This window comes from Rhinichthys klamathensis, unplaced genomic scaffold, assembly GCF_029890125.1.
Source record: "Rhinichthys klamathensis goyatoka isolate OS25496 unplaced genomic scaffold, OSU_Roscu_1.1 h1tg000155l_1, whole genome shotgun sequence".
NCBI classification, from domain to species: Eukaryota; Metazoa; Chordata; class Actinopteri; order Cypriniformes; family Leuciscidae; genus Rhinichthys; species Rhinichthys klamathensis.
The window spans coordinates 1,353,311-1,377,546 of NW_026606690.1; the positions used below are offsets into that span (position 1 = coordinate 1,353,311).

At 48.7% G+C, this 24,236-nt stretch overlaps 1 protein-coding gene across 1 annotated transcript in view; it reads left to right on the plus strand.

The window, feature by feature from the left end:
- The window catches only part of gtf2a1l (general transcription factor IIA, 1-like), a 92,856-nt gene that overhangs the window by 48,360 nt on the left and 20,260 nt on the right, over positions 1–24,236 (plus strand). Inside the window, exons 4-5 of the mRNA XM_056258596.1 lie at positions 11,972–12,018; positions 12,323–12,416. Coding sequence (XP_056114571.1) covers positions 11,972–12,018; positions 12,323–12,416 — 141 coding nt within the window. The remainder of the gene's footprint in view (positions 1–11,971; positions 12,019–12,322; positions 12,417–24,236) is intronic.

Here is a 24,236-nt window from a genome sequence, read left to right on the forward strand (position 1 = left end):
GAATTAGGTCCGCAAACCAAATTCGGCTCGGCCAGCGTGGTGCTACTAGCAGTAGGCTTATTCCATCCTGGCGGATTATCTCCAGAACTCCTGGGAGCAGAGCAACAGGGGGAAATGCGTACAGACGTAGCCTCGGCCACGTCTGCACCATAGCATCCATCCCCAAGGGGGCTGGTTGAGTTAGGGAGAACCAGAGTGGACAGTGCATCGTGTACTGAGACGCAAACCGATCCACTTGTGCCTGGTAATAAACCTCCCATATTTGCTCCACCGCCTCGGGGTGGAGTCTCCAGTCCCCTGGCCTCAGCCCCTGCCTCGACAGGGTGTCTGCTCCCATATTCTGGCCCCCTGGAATATACACTGCCCTCAGAGAGCGTATTTTCCTGAGGGACCAAAAATAAGAGGCCACCAATGTGTTGTCTGTCCAGAGCAACACATGATGGCCCCTCTGGTCTGGGAGGAGATGTTTCAACGCATTGAAGACGACCATCATCTCTAGGCAATTCATGTGCCAAGAGAGATGATGACTCCTCCACAAACCCTGAGCTGAGCGGCCTTCCAATACAGCTCCCCAGCAGGTGAGGGAAGCATCAGTCGAGATAGCAACTCGATGGCAAAGAGCTCCCAACACCGGAACCTGGGACAAGAACCAGTGTTTCCTCCATATAACCAAGGCACGGGGATACTGCCGCGTGATCTTGATCGTACGGAGTGGGTTTCCCCTTGGGGAGAACCCTCTGGTCCTGAGCCACCACTGCAAAGGTCTCACGTACAGGAGGCCAAAGGGTATCACATTGGACACTGCTGCCCTGAGGCCTAACCGTCTCTCGAACTGTTTCACAGTGCGTGACTGGCCTAGCTTTAGCTCTTTTGTGGCAGTAAGGATAACAGCTACACAAGCGGGCGACAGAACGGCTCGCATCGTGACTGAATCCAAGAAAAGTGGTCCAAGAAAAATCCACTCCAAGAAAAGTGGTCCTCTGTACTGGAGAAAGCACACTCTTCTTGGCATTGAGCCTCAACCCCAATATTTGCATATGAGCGAGGACGACATCTCTATGCCGAACCGCTAACTGTTCTGATTCCGCTAGAATCAGCCAGTCGTCTATGCAATTCAGAATGCGTATGCATTGCAGCCTGTGCCGGGCCAGAGCTGCATCTACGCACTAAGTGAATGTGTGGGATGATAGAGCTAGACCGAAAGGAAGTGCCTGATACTGGTGTTCTTTGCCCCTGAAAGAAAACCTCAGGAACCTCCTGTGCTGAGGGAGGATGGAGATATGGAAGTATGCATCTTTCAGATCTATCGTGACAAACCAGTCCTCGGATCGGTTTGAGTGTCAGCATCTTGGACTTGAGTTCCAGCACCGAACACTCCAACAGACGAAGATCTATAATGTCGCAGTTCTCCATCCTTTTTTGGAAAAATGAGATAACTGCTGTAAAGATCCGACGCAATGTCGGGTGAGTACACCTGCTTTATAGCTTTCTTTGCTAACAGGGCCTTTACCTCTTGCTCCATTACCAGATCCTGCTCGGGATGCACTATCATGAGCAACACCCCGTTGTAGCCTGGAGGACGAGAACCAAACTGGAATCTGCCTCTTACTACTATCTACAGGACCCATAGAGATATATTTGGCAGTAGCTTCCGCGCTGCCAGAAAATCTACCAAGGGAACCAGCCCCTCGAGACTGGCCTCCAGTGTAGTTGAGACAGCCAGTTCGGGGACCTGAAGCATACTGGCAGGAACTACCTGAACAGACTGTTTCCGAACCCCCCTCAGAGGTCGCGAGTCTGACGCAATGTCGCTGTGTCCCGAAGCACCAAGGGTGGCGGGGTTGGCAGAATGATCCCCTGAGGGCACAGAGATGGAAAGGGCACCGTATAATGAGGTGTACACTGTTCCACCCCGGTTGGGGCTGCCCTAACTGGTCTGACACCGGTGGCGCCATTTCTTTTGAGCCGAAGTCTTCTCGTCGTGAAGAACGGTCCTTGGAACCGGTTTCTGCATCGAAGGTTTTGGCTGCTGTGCTGCGTATGAGAAACTAGACGGCTGGAGCTGTTCACGCCCAGCAGCCCCTTGGTTGGACATAGCGAGGGAGAGATGTTTTAACCGCCTCTGACAGTAATTTGGCCGCCTGGAGACTCTCGACGACTGAAATAACTGCGTCGCCGAAGAGACCAGAAGGAGTGATGGGAGCATCAACAAAGAAAGCTGTATCTCTCTCCTTGATATCCGTCAAACTGAGCCAGAGGTCTCTCTCAGTGGCCACAAGGGCTGCCATAGACCAGCCGATTGCTCTGGCGGTCTCCTTAATAGCCCTGAGAGATAAATCTGTGGCCCGACGAAGTTCTCGAACTCCCTAACTCCCTCAATTCTGTCCAAATCCCTCAACAGGTACAAGCAACAGGTCAGCCTGATATGCTTGTAGCACTGCCATAGTGTGCAAGCAGGCTCCTACTTGACCCACTGCCGTATATGCTTTTCCCACTAGATTAGAAATAGTTTTCTTTAATGGTTTAGTGAGAGAAGCCAACGCCTTCAGGGACGATGCTGAACCGGGAGACAGATAGCTCGCAAGCGTCTGTTCTACCCGGGGCATCGCCCCATATCCATACTCTCTCAACCCCCTAATGGAGGTGAAACAATAGAGGGAAGGAACCGATTTAAAAATAAGGAAGAAATTAAAAATGATTTATTTTTATTTTTAGGACGAGCGCCCCTTTTCTCTACTGGCCATTCAGTATTTAATTTATCTACAGCCTTAGTAATCACCTCCACCAGCTCCTCATACGCTGGGGAAAGAGATGGGGAATTGAGCACTGAAGCATTGGTCTCTCTCCCCGGGCGGAAGTAACCGCGGCAGGAAAGGGAGGAGATAAGATCATCGGACACGTCTCCAACCCCGTAAAGAGATCCATTTGCGATCCCCAGGAATGCATTCTCCGCGCTGCCTCGGCAGACGCAGGTCCTGCACCCTAAGAACTGCGAACCTGAACACTTTCCTCAAAAGTGACAGGTGGGAGCGGAGTATGCGAAGCGAAAGCTTCTCACAATGTCGGCAATCAGCCCCCTCGAAGGCTGACACCGCATGCTCTACTCCCAAACACATCACACAAAGCTCGTGTGTGTCCCCACTCGTTAAATAACGCGAGCAGGGAGAGAAACAGAGTTTCGCCATAGTGTTTATATATATATATATATATATATATATATATATATATATATATATATATATATATATATATATATCAGACAGACAACAGTAAATATAACAGACAGATTGACACAGATCGCTTGCTGAGGCAACAGAAGCTAATGCCGGTTGCACCGGAATGCGCTTTTATCTCTTCCTGGTCATGACGTCACCCGCCGCCCGTGACGTTCATTCCATCCATTGGATTATTTGACATAGATGCTTCAGACGCATTCACGCTGGAAGTGTTCCCAAAGCGTCATCAACGCATCGCGAGTTCCCTCGAAAGGGAACTATTTGTTTCAATAGTTTTTATTAGCTTTTATTTTAAATTCACAGTTAAATAAAAGTATTTGCATCCATCTATCTTCTTCCGCTTATCCGGGGCCGGGTCGCGGGGGCAGCAGTCTAAGCAGAGATGCCCAGACTTCTCTCTCCCTAGACATTTCCTCCAGCTTTTCCTGGGGGACACCGAGGCGTTCCCAGGCCAGCCAGGAGACATAGTCTCTCTAGCGTGTCCTAGGTCTTCCCCGGGGTCTCCTCCCAGTGGGACGTGCCCGGAACACCTCCCCGGGAAGGCGTCCAGGAGGCATCCGGAACAGATGCCCGAGCCACCTCAGCTGACCCCTCTCGATGTGGAGGAGCAGCGGCTCTACTCTGAGCTCCTCCCGAGTGACCGAGCTTCTCACCCTATCTCTAAGGGATCGCCCAGCCACCCTGCGGAGAAAGCTCATTTCGGCCGCCTGTATCCGGGATCTTGTCCTTTCGGTCATGACCCAAAGCTCATGACCATAGGTGAGAGTAGGAACGTAGATTGACCGGTAAATCGAGAGCTTTGCCTTACGGCTCAGCTCCTTCTTCACCACAACAGACCGGTACATCGACCGCATTACTGCAGAAGCTGCACCGATCCGTCTGTCAATCTCCCGTTCCATCCTTCCCTCACTCGTGAACAAAACCCCAAGATACTTAAACTCCTCCACTTGAGGAAGGATCTCTCCACCAGCCTGAAGTGAGCAAGCCACCCTTTTCCGACTGAGGACCATGGCCTCGGATTTGGAGGTGCTGATTCTCATCCCAGCCGCTTCACACTCGGCTGAAAACCGTCCCAGTGCATGCTGAAGGTCCTGGTGTGAAAGGGGCCAACACGACAACATCATCCGCAAAAAGCAGAGATGAAATCGCGTGGTCCCCAAACCTGACACCCTCCGACCCCTGGCTGCGCCTAGAAATTCTGTCCATTAAAACTATGAACATAACCGGCGACAAAGGGCAGCCCTGCCGGAGTCCAACATGCACCGGGAAGAAGTCTGACTTACTACCGGCAATGCGAACCAAGCTCCTGCTTCGGTCATACAGGGACCGGACAGCCCTTAACAAAGGACCCCGGACCCCATACTCCCGGAGCACCCTCCACAGGCCGCCGCGAGGGACACAGTTGAATGCCTTCTCCAAATCCACAAAGCACATGTGGACTGGTTGGGCAAACTCCCATGAACCCTCCAGCACCCTGTAGAGAGTATAGAGATGGTCCAGTGTTCCACGGCCCGGACGAAAACCGCACTGTTCCTCCTGAATCCGAGGTTCCACTATCGGCCGTATTCTCCTCTCCAGTACCCTGGCATAGACTTTCCCAGGGAGGCTGAGAAGTGTGATCCCCCTGTAGTTGGAACACACCCTCCGGTCCCCCTTCTTAAAAAGAGGGACCACCACCCCGGTCTGCCATCCCAGAGGCACTGTCCCCGACCGCCACGCGATGCTGCAGAGGCGTGTCAGCCAAGACAGCCCCACAACATCCAGAGACTTGAGGTACTCAGGGCGGATCTCATCCACCCCCGGTGCCTTGCCACCGCGGAGTTTCTTGACTACCTCGGTGACCTCAGCTAGGGTGATGGACGAGTCCACCTCTGAGCCCTCAGCCTCTGCTTCCTCAATAGAAGACGTGCCGGCGGGATTGAGGACATCCTTGAAGTATTCCTTCCACCGTCCGACGACATCCCCAGTTGAGGTCGACAGCCGCCCACCTCCACTGTAAACAGCGTTGGTAGGGCATTGTTTCCCTCTCCTGAGGCGCCGGACAGTTTGCCAGAATCTCTTCGAGGCCAGCCAATAGTCCTTCTCCATGGCCTCACTGAACTCCTCCCAGGCCCGAGTTTTTGCCTCCACAACCACCCGGGCTGCAGTCCGCTTGGCCTGCCGGTACCTGTCAGCTGCCTCAGGAGTCCCACAAGCCAACCAGGCCCGATAGGACTCCTTCTTCAGCTTGACGGCATCCTTTACTTCCGGTGTCCACCACCGGGTTCGGGGATTGCCGCCTCGACAGGCACCGGAGACCATACGGCCACAGCTTCGAGCAGCCGCTTCGACAATGGAGGTGGGGAACATGGTCCACTCAGACTCAAGATCTCCAGCCTCCCTCGGAATCCGGTCGTAGCTCCACCGGAGGTGGGAGTTGAAGATCTCTCTGACAGGAGACTCGGCCAAACGTTCCCAGCAAACCCTTACAGAACGCTTGGGTCTGCCGAGTCTGTCCAGCCTCCTCCCCCACCATCGGATCCAACTCACCACCAGGTGGTGATCAGTTGACAGCTCCGCCCCTCTCTTCACCTGAGTGTCCAAGACATACGGCCGCAGGTCAGATGAAACGACCACAAAGTCGATCATCGACCTGCGACCTAGGGCGTCCTGGTGCCACGTGCACTGGTGGACACCCTTATGCTTGAACATGGTGTTCGTTATGGACAAACTGTGACTAGCACAGAAGTCCAATAACTGAACACCGCTCGGGTTCAGGTCTGGGGGGCCGTTCCTCCCAATCACGCCCCTCCAGGTGTCACTGTCGTTGCCCACGTGAGCGTTGAAGTCCCCCAGTAGAACGACGGAGTCCCCAGTCGGAGCACTTTCCAGCACTCCTCCCAGAGACCCCAAGAAGGCCGGGTACTCTGCACTGCCGTTTGGCCCGTAGGGACACACGACAGTGAGAGACCTATCCCCGACCCGTAGGCGCAGGGAAGCGACCCTCTCGTTCACCGGGGTAAACTCCAACACATGGCGGCTGAGCTGGGGGGCTATAAGCAAACCCACACCAGCCCGTCGCCACCATGGGCAACTCCAGAGTGGTGAAGAGTCCATCCTCTCTCAAGGAGTGTGGTTCCAGAGCCCAAGCCATGCGTAGAGGTGATCCCGACTATCTCTAGTCGGAACCTCTCAACCTCACGCACGATCTCAGGCTCCTTCCCCGCCAGCGAGGTGATGTTCCACGTCCCTATAGCTAGTTTCTGTGTCCAGGGATCGGGTCGTCGAGGTCCCCGCCTTCGACTGCCGCCCGATCCTCTCTACACCGGCCCCTTACGGCTCTTCCTGCAGGTGGTGAGCCCACGGGAAGGCGGTCCCACGTCGCTCCTTCGGGCTGAGCCCGGCCGGACCCCATGGGGAGAGGCCCGGCCACCAGGCGCTCGCATAAGAGCCCCTACCCCGGGCCTGGCTCCAGGGTGAGGCCCCGGCTGCGCCATACCGGGCGACATCACGGTCCTTGAATTTTTGTCCATCATAAGGGATTTTGAACCACTCTTAGTCTGACCCGTCACCTCGGACCTGTTTGCCTTGGGAGACCCTACCAGGGGCATATAGCCCCAGACAACATAGCTCCTAGGGTCATTCGGGTACTCAAACCCCTCCACCACGTTAAGGTGGCAGTTCAAGGAGGGGAATATCAAAATAAAAGCATAAGCAATATCAAAATATAAGCAATATCAAAATAAAAGTACTTTGATATTGTTTTTTACCTGACTTTATTTACATATGTGACCTTAAAGGAATCCAAAAGTAATCAATTACATTACTTTCATATTGTGGTGCTTGTTTTGTTGCTGAATACTTTTTTTTTTTTATAAAGTAATTTATAACTGTAACGGAATACATTTTAAAAGTAACCCTCCCAAAGCTGTCAATATCACACTCGTGATCACACTGATGCACTGATATTAAACAGCACTCTTGCTTGTGTGATATTACATAACCTTTTCAAGATGGCGCCGTTGTATGTGGCCTGCCGTCTATTGCCCTCTTTCTCACTCCTAAAAATCGTGTTTTTATGTTTGTTTTTATGTTTTTCGCTACTAACCTCGTACTGTAATACGTCATTTGTATATGATCGTCAAACATTGCTAAACATCCGTATGGCTATTGCTCCAATCAAGAGTAATGTTGTTGAAGAGTGCTGCCGATCTCTTCCACCTGAGTACCAGCACCTTCTTGTACAACAGTGTTGGTATCCCGCCGATCTTCCCTGGAGACGACGGCGTCGGAGAAAGCGTGGCAAGCGGGGTGGAGTTGCTGCTCGTTTGAAGTCTCTGGCGCGGTCTTCGGCTGTGTGTGTTGGTCCTGTGCTAACCAGTGAGCGCCGTCTCGCCGGAGCTTTTGCATGGTCCTTCCCCTCTTATCGGTGGCTTCGCCCCGCTGTTGGATGTTTTTCGTCCGACCCATCGTGCATCATCCTCCCCCGCTTTCGACGTTGTGGAGTGAATCAACATAATCTTCGCTTGCTAACTCGAACATCACAGCTGGAGGTAGCTGCACCATCTCTTAAAGTGGCCCTGATCAACGCCCGGTCAGTGGTGAACAAGACATTTTTAATAAACAATTTCTTCACGACGCAGGATCTGGATATCTTATTTATCACTGAGACATGGATTAAACCGGATGAGCTAAGTCCTTTCACTGAATTAGTTCCACAGGACTGCGCTTTCCTAAACTCACCGCGGCTATCTGGCCGTGGAGGGGGATTAGCGTCACTGTTTAAAAAACAATATCCCTGCCGTGGTCTAACAAATAGCCCTTGCTGTACTTTTGAAGTTCAGCTGGTCCAACCTACATCAACTAATTCCCAGGTATTTGCCTTGGTTTATCGTCCGCCTCAACCAAATAAGGATTTTTTAAATGAATTTGCTGAGTTTGTGGGGGATTTGGTTACCAGATTTGACAGAATTCTAATCCTGGGTGATTTTAATATTCATGTGTGCTGTGATACTAAGCCACTTTCTAAAGAGTTTCGGAGTCTTATTGCCTCTTTCGACCTGGATCAAAGGGTGTCTGGCCACACTCATATCCAGGGACATACTCTAGATTTAATCCTATCACGGGGTTTACAGGTATCAGATATTAGTATCAATAATACTGCTATGTCGGATCACTTTCCGATCCTGTTTTCTTTACCTATCAATGATACCAGACATAAACTGCATCCTTGCACACGGACAACTCGAATCTTTGGTGATTGTGCTAAGGAGGCCTTTGTGGCATTATACTCAGGTTTAGTTGTGGAACAAGCCACTGTTCCATCACTGAGTTCCTTGGATGCTGAAGAACACTTGAATCTTTTTAACTCTGTCTGCTCCAATGTTTTAAATGCTGTTGCTCCAATCAGGGTAAAGAAAAAGAAATGTAATCATATTTCAAAACCATGGCTTAATGATAATGTTCGTTCACTCAGACAGACCTGTAGAAGGGCTGAACGCAGGTGGAATAAGGACAGACTACATGTTTCTTTTGAAATTTTAAAAAATTCCCTTGCTGCATTCCAGCAAGCTGCTAAAGCTGCTAAAAATCACTATTTTTCTGAGCTGATTAAAATCAACAGTAACAGGCCCAATGTTTTATTTTCAATAATTGATTCTGCACTAAATCCCACTACAAACCTACTCCCAGAGATTTCTGATTCTCTCTGCGAAGATTTTGCATCATATTTTAATGAGAAGATCTCAATGATTAGATCTCAAATGTCACTGTCTACCTATATGCCACTTGAAGTTCCTATATGTTCTTCTACATGGTCTGTCTTTGAACCTGTTTCCCTTGACTCTTTGGTTGAGATTGTTTCAACTTTAAAAACTACTAGCTGCTTTCAAGATGTGATTCCTACAAAAAATTTTAAGCAGGTTCTATGTACTATCGGTTCGGATTTGTTGTCTTTTATCAACAAATGTCTCTGTACTGGGGTTGTTCCTAACAGCCTGAAACACGCCTCGGTCTTGCCGAAACTTAAGAGATCTAGTTTGGATCAATCAATTTTAAGCAACTATCGCCCAATCTCAAACTTACCTTTTATTTCAAAAATTTTAGAAAAAGTGGTTTTGAGCCAACTCCAGTCCTTCTTGACTGATAGTCTGATCTACGAGAAATTTCAGTCTGGTTTTAAACTACGTCACAGTACCGAATCTGCACTTCTGCGAGTCATGAATGACATTTTACTCAGTACTGATACAGGGCAATCTGTGGCTCTGGTCCTGCTGGACCTCAGCTCTGCTTTTGACCTTGTCGACCATGATATTTTAATCACTCGTCTTGAAGTATCCACAGGTCTTAGGGGCATGGTGTTGGAGTGGTTCCGCTCATACTTGCTTAACAGAAGTTATTCTGTTCGTATCGGGAAACAGTGCTCATCTAAAATGAAATTTGGGTCTGGCGTTCCGCAGGGTTCTATCCTTGGGCCAGAATTATTTAATCTGTACATGTTACCTCTGGGTTCTATTTTAACTAAACATGGGGTTTCTTATCACCTATATGCTGATGATACTCAAATTTACTTGCCCCTAAAACCTAATGACAAGTCTGCCTTAAAGCCACTACTGGACTGTATAGATGAACTGAAACTATGGCTTACTGATAACTTCTTGAGTTTAAATGAAAACAAGACAGAAATTATCCTGTTCGGCCCCAGTGATCGTAGTACACATGTTTGTGACCTTCTAACATTGTCACCTTTCAGTACCACCTGTACTCGTAATCTGGGCGTCTGGATTGATAACAACATTAACCTTGAAAAGCAGATAAGTGCTGTGGTAAAATCCTGCTTTTTTCATCTTCGTCTCTTAGCTAAGGTTAAGCCGTTTTTGTCTGGTAAACACTTTGAGATAGCCATGCATGCATTTATAACATCCAGATTGGACTATTGTAATTCTTTATATATTGGAGTTTCTCAGAAACATATCTCCCGTCTCCAATTAGTCCAAAATGCAGCTGCACGCCTTCTCAAAGGAAAACGTAAATTTGACCATATTACTCCGGTTCTGATCTCGCTACACTGGCTACCGATTAAATTTCGAATAGATTTTAAAGTTTTGCTTTTTGTTTTTAAATCTTTACAAAACATAGCTCCCCAGTACTTATCTGAACTGCTTCACCCAAAATTGAAGTCAAGATCACTAAGATCGGGGGAATCAAATTTACTCTCTGTCCCCAGGACCAGATTAAAAAACAGGGGTGACCGTGCTTTCGCAGCTTATGGACCCAAATTATGGAATAGCCTACCCACAAATATCAGATCTGTCCAAACTCTGACATTATTTAAAACTTCTCTGAAAACGTACCTTTTTTCACTTGCTTTTAACGTACCTTGATGTGTCCGTCTTTCCTCCTCGACGTGTATCTGTTTGTTATGTGCATGTTTTTGTCTACCTTTGTATTGCCTTGTTAAGCACTTTGGTCAACGCTAGTTGTTTTAAATGTGCTATACAAATAAAATTGTATTGTATTGTATAACCGTATTATGTTATATATATATATATATATATATATATTTTATCAAGTCGTGTTCTTGTTTTTTTTTTTGCAAAGTCAATGACATCCTCGATAAAGTCGGCTTGTATATCATTAATAAAACAATTACACTATCATACATGATAAATATTGCACACCCCTTTCCTAAATTGCCTCTGCATTATTTTGTGAGTGGATAATGCAAATAAAACAAATTTGATTTTATAACAAAAAAAGTATTTTACAACCAATTAATAAATAAGCATATCACTGGGTATATTTATCATTTCTGAGTGAGTGTGAATTTAACTTTAAAAAGAACTTGCAGTACGTATCCTTCCTATATTTCTTCTCTATAAAGCATAATGATTTTAATATGATTTTAATAAACATCCAAAAATAGTATTACTAATGAGGTGGTGCTAAAAAGAGAGCTCTACAACATGTGATTCTACAAAATAATTCTGCAAAAATCTACAAAAAATGTGATTACGGCGAGTAACGCTGGGAAGATTGTGAACTAAAATGGCTTGCCATTGTGCGTTAAATCAGTTTTTTCAGTGCACAGCCAGTGCAACCAACATGTATACACAAATAATAACAGTTGGAAAGCAAAATGAAAGCATCCAATATGTACAGACGCACTAAATCCAGCATAAACTCATGTTTAATGCTTATGACAAACGTCACTGCAATGCTCAGATCCGTCGTCAATCCCACAATCCTCCAGCGAGAGTGTTGCTCAGCTCTCAACAGAAGGATCTGGAAACGCCCACTTCACAGCAGTGAAAACGCACTGTCAGCTCGTCTGACCACCAGAGTGTTTTGTTGATGATGATGACGGCTGTCCAGCTCTTTAGTTATTTTTTGTCTGGTTGCTTACCTGCTAGACTCATGGCCAACGAAATGTTCCCCCTAGCCATTTTTTCCACATTAATATCTATTTTACTCAAAGTTTTTTAACTCATTTTAATAAAGTGGCAATTCCATTGCTAACAACTGAAGCAATACCCTGGACTCAGGAAAAGTGTAAAATGATTTCTGTGAGCAGTGCTTTGAGGCGTCAGAGCCGAGGGACGTCGTGATGCGACTGACGCTTCAGTGTGTTCTCAGTCTCCGATCACGAGCACTGTCACGTCTCACCGCATGCTCTTACTCACACTTAAGTCCACTTCGTTTAGGACACTTTCGCTGTTTTCTCTGGTTGTGTGCTTGATGTTTTCCTCTTTTCTCAGTCGTCATTCCAGCTGCTCAGAATGTGCAGAACTTCACCTCCAAAACAGTAAGTCAACAAACACTGTCCTCATCGCTTAAAAATGTATGGCCATTGCCAGAATACCTGTACATTTCTTTTTCCACTAATTTGATTTAAATCCACTTTCACAGCTGTTTAATATAGTAAGGTCGTCTGTGTTCATTAAGCAGCATTGTAACGTCTTAAATTATCTGTCCAATTATTTAATCTTAATATGCATCACATACAATAAAGTTCCCTTTATGAAACTCCTGTTAATGTTGATCTTCTAAGTTAAAGCTCTTTTGAAATTGTGAATGTGAAATGAAAACGTGTTTTCCATGACTTTTAGAACAGCTGTGGTTCTGTTGCCACATTCTCTCTGCCGCCTGGAATAACGTATCCGGTCCAGATTCCAGCTGGCGTCACACTCCAGACGGCCTCAGGTGAGACTTCGACACCACGCTCAACGCGCTCAACACCACGCTCAAAACACTCTCAACAATGCGCTCAACAACATGCTCAACAACGTGCTCAACACTCAACAACGCGCTCAACACTCAACAACGCGCTCAACACTCAACAACGCGCTCAACACTCAACAACGTGCTCAACACCGCGCTCAACACTCTCAACACCACGCTCAACACTCAACAACATGCTCAACACCACGCTCAACACTCAACAACGCGCTCAACACTCTCAACACCACGCTCAACACTCAACAACATGCTCAACACCACGCTCAACACTCAACAACGCGCTCAACAACATGCTCAACACCGCTCTCAACACTTAACAACGCGCTCAACACTCAACAACACTCTCAACACTCAACAACACTCTCAACACCACGCTCAACACTCAACAACATGCTCAACACCACGCTCAACACTCAACAACGCGCTCAACAACATGCTCAACACCGCTCTTAACACTTAACAACGCGCTCAACACTCAACAACACTCTCAACACTCAACAACACTCTCAACACCGCACTCAACACTCAACAACGCGCTCAACACTCTCAACACCACGCTCAACACTCAACAACACTCTCAACACCACGCTCAACACTCAACAACGCGCTCAACAACATGCTCAACACCGCTCTCAACACTTAACAACGCGCTCAACACTCTCAACACCACGCTCAACACTCTCAACACCACGCTCAACACTCTCAACACCACGCTCAACACTCAACACCACGCTCAACACTCTCAACACCACGCTCAACACTCTCAACACCACGCTCAACACTCAACACCACGCTCAACACTCAACACCACGCTCAACACTCAACAACACGCTCAACACTCTCAACACCACGCTCAACACTCTCAACACCACGCTCAACACTCAACACCACGCTCAACACTCAACACCACGCTCAACACTCAACACCACGCTCAACACCACGCTCAACACCACGCTCAACACCACGCTCAACACCACGCTCAACACCACGCTCAACACCACGCTCAATACTCTCAACACCACGCTCAACACTCTCAACACCACGCTCAACACTCTCAACACCACGCTCAACACTCAACACCACGCTCAACACTCTCAACACCACGCTCAACACTCTCAACACCGCACTCAACACTCAACAACGCGCTCAACACTCTCAACACCACGCTCAACACTCAACAACACTCTCAACACCACGCTCAACACTCAACAACGCGCTCAACAACATGCTCAACACCGCTCTCAACACTTAACAACGCGCTCAACACTCTCAACACCACGCTCAACACTCTCAACACCACGCTCAACACTCTCAACACCACGCTCAACACTCAACACCGTGCTCAACACTCTCAACACCACGCTCAACACTATCAACACCACGCTCAACACTCAACACCACGCTCAACACTCAACAACGCGCTCAACAACATGCTCAACACCACGCTCAACACTCAACAACGCGCTCAACAACATGCTCAACACCGCTCTCAACACTTAACAACGCGCTCAAAACACTCTCAACACCACGCTCAACACTCAACAACGCGCTCAACAACATGCTCAACACCGCTCTCAACACTTAACAACGCGCTCAAAACACTCTCAACACCGCGCTCAACAACATGCTCAACACCACGCTCAACACTCAACACCACGCTCAACACTCAACAACGTGCTCAAAACACTCTCAACACCACGCTCAACACTCTCAACACCACGCTCAACACTCTCAACACCACGCTCAACACCACGGTCAACACTCAACAACGCGCTCAACAACATGCTCAACACCGCGCTCAACACTCTCAACACCACGCTCAACACTCAACAACATGCTCAAAACACTCTCAACACCACGCTCAACATCACGGTCAACACTCAACAACGCGCTCAACAACATGCTCAACACCGCTCTCAACACTTAACAACGCGCTCAAAACACTCTCAACACCACGCTCAACACTCAACAACGTGCTCAAAACAATCTCAACACCACGCTCAACACTCAACAACGCGCTCAACAACATGCTCAACACCACGCTCAACACTCAACAACGCGCTCAACACTCAACAACACTCTCAACACCACGCTCAACACTCAACACCACGCTCAACACCACGGTCAACACTCAACAACGCGCTCAACAACATGCTCAACACCGCTCTCAACACTTAACAACGCGCTCAAAACACTCTCAACACCACGCTCAACACTCAACAACGCGCTCAAAACACTCTCAACACCACACTCAACACTCAACAACGCGCTCAACAACATGCTCAACACCGCTCTCAACACTTAACAACGCGCTCAAAACACTCTCAACACCACGCTCAACACTCAACAACGCGCTCAAAACACTCTCAACACCACGCTCAACACTCAACAACGCGCTCAACAACATGCTCAACACCGCTCTCAACACTTAACAACGCGCTCAAAACACTCTCAACACCACGCTCAACACTCAACAACGCGCTCAACAACATGCTCAACACCACGCTCAACACTCAACACCGCTCTCAACACTCAACAACGTGCTCAAAACACTCTCAACACCACGTTCAACACTCTCAACACCACGCTCAACACTCTCAACACCACGCTCAACACCACGGTCAACACTCAACAACGCGCTCAACAACGCGCTCAACAACATGCTCAACACCGCGCTCAACACTCTCAACACCACGCTCAACACTCAACAACGTGCTCAAAACACTCTCAACACCACGCTCAACACTCTCAACACCACGCTCAACACTCTCAACACCACGCTCAACACTCTCAACACCACGCTCAACACCACGGTCAACACTCAACAACGCGCTCAACAACATGCTCAACACCGCGCTCAACACTCTCAACACCACGCTCAACACTCAACAACATGCTCAAAACACTCTCAACACCACGCTCAACACTTAACACCACGGTCAACACTCAACAACGCGCTCAACAACATGCTGTTGTGTTTAGGTACTTGTCAGGAGATGGTGCTGTAGTCCACATGCTGTTACCTATAAAAGGTGTAGTGTAAGAATGGAAGTTGTTGCACCTGCTGCCTAATCATGTAACTGCCTGGCAGTGTTGTATTGCTTGTGGGTTTGAATAAACCTTAAAGAAGTAAGAAACTTTCTTGTCTTCTTGATTACCTGGACTTAGACATAACAAATTGGAAACGAGGGTTTTGCTGTCCTACAAGAAAGATGTCTGCTGATGCTGCTTTTCCTACACCATACTTACCATGTCCGGGGGAGCCGTCTATTCCTTGTGGTGTCTGGTTAAAGATGTTTGAGAATTACTTGCTTGTCGTAAATGCTTCAGGAGATGACTGGCCAGTTGCAATAAAGCAAGCTTTGTTTCTTCATTGCCTGGGAACAGAAGGTCAGAGACTATTCTATACTTTACCAAATCAATTGTTGTTATCGATGTGGATCTACAAAACATCTTGCAAATGATTCCAGATGTCCTGCAGTTTCTGTAAAGTGCAATAATTGTCAAAAGTTGGGACATTTTTCAAGAGTGTGTCGTTCACAGCAAACACGTTCTGTACATGAGATTGAACTGACTGAGCTTCAGATTCTTTACATGCATGATTCGGTATCTAATAAGATAAAGTGTACTACTACTATCATGACTGCATCAGCCTCTGTACCTGTGGAGTTGATTGTGGATTCTGGATCTTCCGTTTCCATTCTGCCAAAATCTGTGTATGAAAAACACTTTAAACAAGACTCTTTGCTGCCTCCTCCTGTTAAGTTAGTGACGTATTCAAGAGATCCAATACCAGTGCTTGGTTGTCTACCTGTTACTGTTACCAGAGATAACATGAACTGTAATACGTCAATCTTTATAGTTGAATGTGGCACTGCTCTTCTTGGAATGGATTTAATTAATGGATTGCATCTCAAGTTTGAAGGTTCTTCCATCCTTCCAGGATCGGCTCAGTCTTCAGCTCCTGTAATGCAACTTTCTACTTCTGTGCCTGTTACTAAGCTAGGATGTGCAAAAGGATTTGTGCATAAGGTAAAGACTTCTTCAGAGGTGAAACCTGTACGTCAGAAACTTAGACGGTTGCCATGATCTGTTCGAAATGCTGTCAGTAATGAACTACAACGCCTTCTTGACTTGGGTGTTATTGAACGAGTGGATGCATCACCGTGGATTTCTCCAATTGTAGTTGGTTTAGAAGAAGACGGTGGTATTCGCATGTGTGTAGACCTGCGAGAACCAAATAAAGCTGTTGTTGCAGACAGTTATCCTTTGCCCCATATTGATGAGATGATGTCTATGCTGCATGGAGCAACGGTCTTTTCTACAATTGATCTAGAGAATGCTTATTTCCAGCTTTTGTTACATGAAGAAAGTCGTGATCTGACTGCGTTCATCACCCATGAAGGACTATAGATTCTGTCGAGTACCTTATGGCCTTGCTTCAGCTCCATCTGCGTTTCAGAAAATGCTAGCAACTGTTCTACAAGGATTGCCAAACGTAGCCAATTATCTGAATGTCATTACCTGGGGACACACAAAAAGGGACCATGACCACATGCTCAAAGTGGTTATTCAGCGCATACATGATGCAGGCTTACAGTTGAATGATTCAAAATGTCACTTTAATAAAAGCAGTTTGCGCTTCCTTGGTCATAATGTATCTGCACAGGGTATTTACCCAGATGAGGATCATCTTAGTGCAATGCTTCATGCTCCTGTTCCTAAAGATGCACATCAGCTCCGTTCCCTTCTTGGATTGTTGTCATGGTACAATACATTTATTCCAAATTTCGCTACAGTATTAGAACCATTGCGTGCTTGCATTAGACAAGGTTCTGAGTTCAGTTGGTCAGATGAGGCTCAGAAGAGTTTCAGTACTGTAAAGGAGTTGTTACTCCAAAGCCCTGCTTTAGCATTGTTTGACCCTAACTTGCCCACTGTCGTTTCAACGGATGCATCAGACTATGGACTAGGTGCTGTATTCTCTCAAATTCATGAAAACAACACAGAGCACATTGTTGCATTTGCTTCAAGAACATTGTCTACTGCGGAATGCAAATATTCAACGATTGAAAAGGAAGCTTTAGCATGTGTCTGGGCTGTTGAAAAACGGCGCTCAACTCCACGCTCAACACCGCGCTCAACACCGCGCTCAACACCGCGCTCAACACCGTGCTCAACAACGCGCTCAACACCGTGCTCAACAACATGCTCAACAACGCACTCAACCTAATGCTCAACACCGCGCTCAACACCGCGCTCAACACCGCGCTCAACACCACGCTCAACACCACGCTCAACAACACCGCGCTCAACACCACGCTCAACACCGCGCTCAACAACACCGCGCTCAACACCACGCTCAACAACACCGCGCTCAACACCGCGCTCAACAACACCGCACTCAACACCACGCTCAACAACACCGCGCTCAACACCGCGCTCAACAACACCGCGCTCAACACCGCGCTCAACAACACCGCACTCAAAAACACCGCACTCAACACCACGCTCAACACCGCGCTCAACACCACGCTCAACAACAACGCCCTCAACAACACCGCACTCAACAACACCGCACTCAACACCGCGCTCAACACCGCGCTCAACACCACGCTCAACACCACGCTCAGCACCACGCTCAGCACCGCGCTCAACACCACGCTCAACACCGCGCTCAACACCACGCTCAACACCACGCTCAACACCGCGCTCAACACCGCGCTCAACACCACGCTCAACACCGCGCTCAACACCGCGCTCAACACCGCGCTCAACACCGCGCTCAACACCGCGCTCAACACCGCGCTCAACACCGCGCTCAACACCACGCTCAGCACCACGCTCAGCACCGCGCTCAACACCGCGCTCAACACCGCACTCAACACCGCGCTCAACACCGCGCTCAACACCGCACTCAACACCGCGCTCAACACCACGCTCAACACCACGCTCAACACCACGCTCAACACCGCACTCAGCACCGCGCTCAACACCGCGCTCAACACCGCACTCAACACCGCGCTCAACACCACGCTCAACACCACGCTCAGCACCACACTCAGCACCGCGCTCAACAACGCTCAACACCGCGCTCAACACCACGCTCAACACCGCGCTCAACACCGCGCTCAACACCGCGCTCAACACCGCGCTCAACATCACGCTCAACACCACGCTCAACACCGCGCTCAACACCACGCTTAACACCGCGCTCAACACCGCGCTCAACACCACGCTCAACACAGCTCAACACCGCGCTCAACACCGCGCTCAACAACGCGCTCAACACCGCGCCCAACAACGCGCTCAACACCACGCTCAACACCGCGCTCAACAACACGCTCAACACCGCGCTCAACACCGCGCCCAACACCGCGCTCAACACCGCGCTCAACACCGCGCTCAACACCGCGCCCAACAACGCGCTCAACACCATGCTCAACACCACGCTCAACACCACGCTCAACACCGCGCTCAACACCACGCTCAACACCGCGCTCAACACCGCGCTCAACACCGCGCTCAACACCACGCTCAACACCGCTCAACACCACGCTCAACAACACGCTCAACACCGCGCTCAACACCGCGCTCAACACCACGCTCAACACCGCGCTCAACACCACGCTCAACAACACCGTGCTCAACACCGCGCTCAACACCACGGTCAACACCACGGTCAACACCACGTTCAACAACACCGCACTCAACAACACCGCACTCAACACCACGCTCAACACCGCGCTCAACACCGCGCTCAGCACCACGCTCAGCACCGCGCTCAACACCACGCTCACCACCACGCTCAACAACACCGCGCTCAACACCACGCTCAACACCACGCTCAACACCGCGCTCAACACCGCGCTCAACACCACGCTCAACACCACGCTCAACACCGCGCTCAACAACACCGCGCTCAACACCGCGCTCAACACCGCGCTCAACACCACGCCCAACACCGCACTCAACACCGCGCCAAACACCGCGCCCAACAACACGCTCAACACCGTGCTCAACACCACGCTCAACACCGCGCTCAACACCACGCTCAACAACACCGCACTCAACAACACCGCACTCAACACCACGCTCAACACCGCGCTCAACAGCACGCTCAGCACCACGCTCAGCACCGCGCTCAACACCACGCTCAACACCACGCTCAACACCGCGCTCAACACCACGCTCAACACCGCGCTCAACACCGCGCTCAACACCGCGCTCAACACCGCGCTCAACACCGCGCTCAACACCACGCTCACCACCACGCTCAACACCGCACTCACCACCACGCTCAACACCGCGCTCACCACCACGCTCAACACCGCGCTCAACACCACGCTCAACACCGCGCTCAACACCGCGCTCAACACCGCCCTCAAGAACACCGCACTCAACAACACCGTGCTCAACACCGCGCTCAACACCGCGCTCAACACCACGCTCAACAACACCGCGCTCAACCCACGCTCAACACCACGCTCAACAACACCGCCCTCAACAACACCGCACTCAACACCACGCTCAACACCACGCTCAGCACCGCGCTCAGCACCGCGCTCAACACCACGCTCAACACCACGCTCAACACCGCGCTCAACACCGCGCTCAACACCACGCTCAGCACCACGCTCAGCACCGCGCTCAATACCACGCTCAACACCACGCTCAACACCACGCTCAACACCACGCTCAACACCACGCTCAACACCGCGCTCAACACCATGCTCAACACCGCACTCAACACCACGCTCAACACCGCGCTCAACACCACGCTCAGCACCACGCTCAGCACCGCGCTCAACAACGCTCAACACCGCGCTCAACACCGCGCTCACCACCACGCTCAACACCACGCTCAACACCACGCTCAACACCACGCTCAACACCGCCCTCAACAACACCGCACTCAACAACACCGCGCTCAACACCGCGCTCAACACCACGCTCAACAACACCGCCCTCAACAACACCGCACTCAACACCACGCTCAACAACACCGCCCTCAACAACACCGCACTCAGCACCACGCTCAGCACCGCGCTCAACACCACGCTCAACACCACGCTCAACACCGCGCTCAACACCGCGCTCAACACCGCGCTCAACACCGCGCTCAACACCGCGCTCAACACCGCGCTCAACACCACGCTCAGCACCACGCTCAGCACCGCGCTCAACACCGCGCTCAACACCGCACTCAACACCGCGCTCAACACCGCGCTCAACACCGCACTCAACACCGCGCTCAACACCACGCTCAACACCACGCTCAACACCACGCTCAACACCGCACTCAGCACCGCGCTCAACACCGCGCTCAACACCGCACTCAACACCGCGCTCAACACCACGCTCAACACCACGCTCAGCACCACACTCAGCACCGCGCTCAACAACGCTCAACACCGCGCTCAACACCACGCTCAACACCGCGCTCAACACCGCGCTCAACACCGCGCTCAACACCACGCTCACCACCACGCTCAACACCGCACTCAACACCGCACTCAACACCGCGCTCAACACCACGCTCAGCATCACACTCAGCACCGCGCTCAACAACGCTCAACACCGCGCTCAACACCGCGCTCACCACCACGCTCAACACCGCGCTCAACACCACGCTCAACACCGCGCTCAACACCGCGCTCAACACCGCACTCAACACCGCGCTCAACACCACGCTCAGCATCACACTCAGCACCGCGCTCAACAACGCTCAACACCGCGCTCAACACCGCGCTCACCACCACGCTCAACACCGCGCTCAACACCACGCTCAACACCGCGCTCAACACCGCGCTCAACACCGCGCTCAACACCACGCTCAACACCGCCCTCAACAACACCGCACTCAACAACACCGCGCTCAACACCGCGCTCAACAACACCGCGCTCAACAACACCGCACTCAACACTCAACGCGCTCAATGTATGAACATGTAAAACAACATCATGAAAGATACAGATCAAGTTGATTTGTAATTTGTAAATTCATATGACTAATAGATTTAGATTTTGTAAGGTAATGTAGCAGATTTTTGTTATTTTTGTTGTGAGTGTAAATGTGTCAAGTGTACAACTGCAGAAAATGCCTAGTGTTAAAAGTTTATCACTGCTCATTATCACGGTTACGTTTTAAGCAGGGAAAATGAGAGGCGAGAATCCAAGTTCAGCAACAGTTTATTCAAAACACAAACAAAGCTAATCCAGACTGGAAAACCAGGAACACAACAGCTTACAAAGAGGTGTGAAGATATGTAAGAACAATGACAGACAAAATACAACTGAACATGGGTATAAATTTTAAATTGCTCTAAACTGGCAATTTACAAAGTGTGAAGCATGATAAATTCACCAAAATAAAAAATAGTCAAGTCATCTTCATTTATATAGCGCTTTTAACAATGGAGATTGTTTCAAAGCAGCTTTACAGAGATAAACATACAATTTACGGTAACAGAGATTGTTTTGGCTTTATAGCGATTTTGAATAATGTTATTTCCGGCTAAAGTTGGTTTTGATTGATTCACTTCCAGCAAAATTATCATTTGTTATTACATTAGGGGCCACTAAGACGACGGCGTTCTCTCTAAACAGACTTTAAACGCGAACCTGTGACCTGATGGCGTTCACATGCGCATTAAAAATTGATTCTATAGTTATATTCGTTTGAATATGTGTGCGCAGGTTTGTAATTTCCCTACAAACCATGCCTAAACAAACTACTTGTCTTGCCTATAAATTTGATATAGAATTTTATTTTATCACTTCGGGGTACGCGAACCGGATTTTCAACAACGCTTTATCTGTAGAGTGGGTAAGGGATCCTCCATAGGGAGAGGATAGTTGACACTTCAGCACTGCATTGTCATCGGGTCCAGGCGAATCTCCTTCGTCAGATCTGGACACGGCCTGGATCCGGCAGGCTGCAGGAAAACCTCGGGATAAACAAAGACACTTATATTAGCGTAGATGCCATTCTTCTTATGATGTAACGAGTACATCTGGATTTAAGGGAAGTGTTCCCAGTTCCGGCTGACCTAATCTATGCAGCCTAACATTGAATTATCGAAATCTATAATGTATTATGTGTATGCTAGGTCAAAGAGATGTGTTTTTAGTCTAGCTTTGAACTGACAGAGTGTGTCTGCTTCCCGGACAATGGTAGGAAGACTGTTCCAAAGTTTTGGTGCTAAATAGGAAAAGGATCTCCCGCAAGCAGTCGATTTAGATATTCTAGGTATTATCAACTGGCCGGAATTTTGAGATCGTAATAGACGTGAAGGACTATAATGCGTTAAAGGGGCATTATGCAGAAATCCCGTTTTTGTCAAACAGCGACCCCTAGAGTTGCTGTGGAGTACTTGAATTTAACGTTACTGTCGTGAATACCACTCACTCAGAGCGTGACATGGCCTGTTACATAGTATACAATAAGACATTGTGTTTAATTTGTCGTTTAATGAGATATAATATATGTTGTTAGTGGTGAGAATTTTTTTACGTGATTAAATACATAGATCCGACAATTTTAATGGTCCAGAGGCAGAACTTTTGCCAAGTGTGTCAGAGGTTCTGGGTTCTAATCCGTACTAGTAGTATAGTTTATTTTCCTCATCAAAACCGATTGTTTATTAGTGGTTGTATTTCAAGCAGGGACATGTTTTTTGTGCATTAGGTTTTGTGATTTCACCATAACAAAATATAGAGAGTCTCTCAGTCCCCGCAACGGATTCAGGCGCGCGTCACAACAGAACACTGTAACTTATCTGCACCACTGATCGCAGAGGCAACGAGCACTTTGGTCACTTGATTTCAAAAATAACACATTTCAGATCGCCTCTTATTTAACAAACGAACGAAATGAATGCTCTACTAGAGTTACCTGGAGATGTTTTATTTGTTTGTAATGGTAACGTTACATCCGTGCCGCGAGAAGTTTCAATGGGGACATAATACACCCGCAAATTATGCCTATGCTCGTGTCCGACTCCTCGCTCGGTCAGTCTGCCGTTTCCTCTTTCTCTGTTCCTCCGACAATGCTTTCCTAGCTTTCTGCATCTTATATGCCGGCTCAGCCATGACGATAGTGTGACAAACTCCATCCATCTATACCTTGTTCCTGTGTGTATGTGTGCAGTTGCCGTAAAGAAATATGTTACATCGCGAGAGCTGATATCACGCGATACTTCCTGATGCGGCCCGCCGCACCGAAGTTGCAAGTGAGATTTTTTCGCTCACAGGCACCAGGGGGGGTCGAGACGCCCACCATTCAACCCGAAAGAAGTTATATAACCATTTCAATAACTCTGAAGCATGTTCAGTTAAGCTAAAAAAGCTGCATAGTGTCCCTTTAAAAGCTCACTCAAGTACTGCGGAGCTAAACCATTTAGTGCTTTGTAAGTAATCAACAATATTTTAAAATGTATACGATGTTTAATAGGCAGCCAATTCAGTGTTGACAGAACCGGGCTAATATGGTCATATTTGTTGGTTCTGGTAAGAACTCGAGCTGCGGCGTTTTGAACTAGCTGTAGTTTATTTATTAAGCGTGCAGGGCAACCACCCAGTAGAGCATTACAATAATCTAGCCTTGATGTCATGAACGCATGAACTAATTGTTCTGCATTTGTTAATGAGAGCATATGGCGTAATTTAGATATGTTTTTAAGATGGAAAAATGCGGTTTTACAGATACTAGACACGTGACTTTCAAATGAGAGATTGGTATCAAAGAGCACACCCAGGTTCCTAACCGACGACGAAGACTTA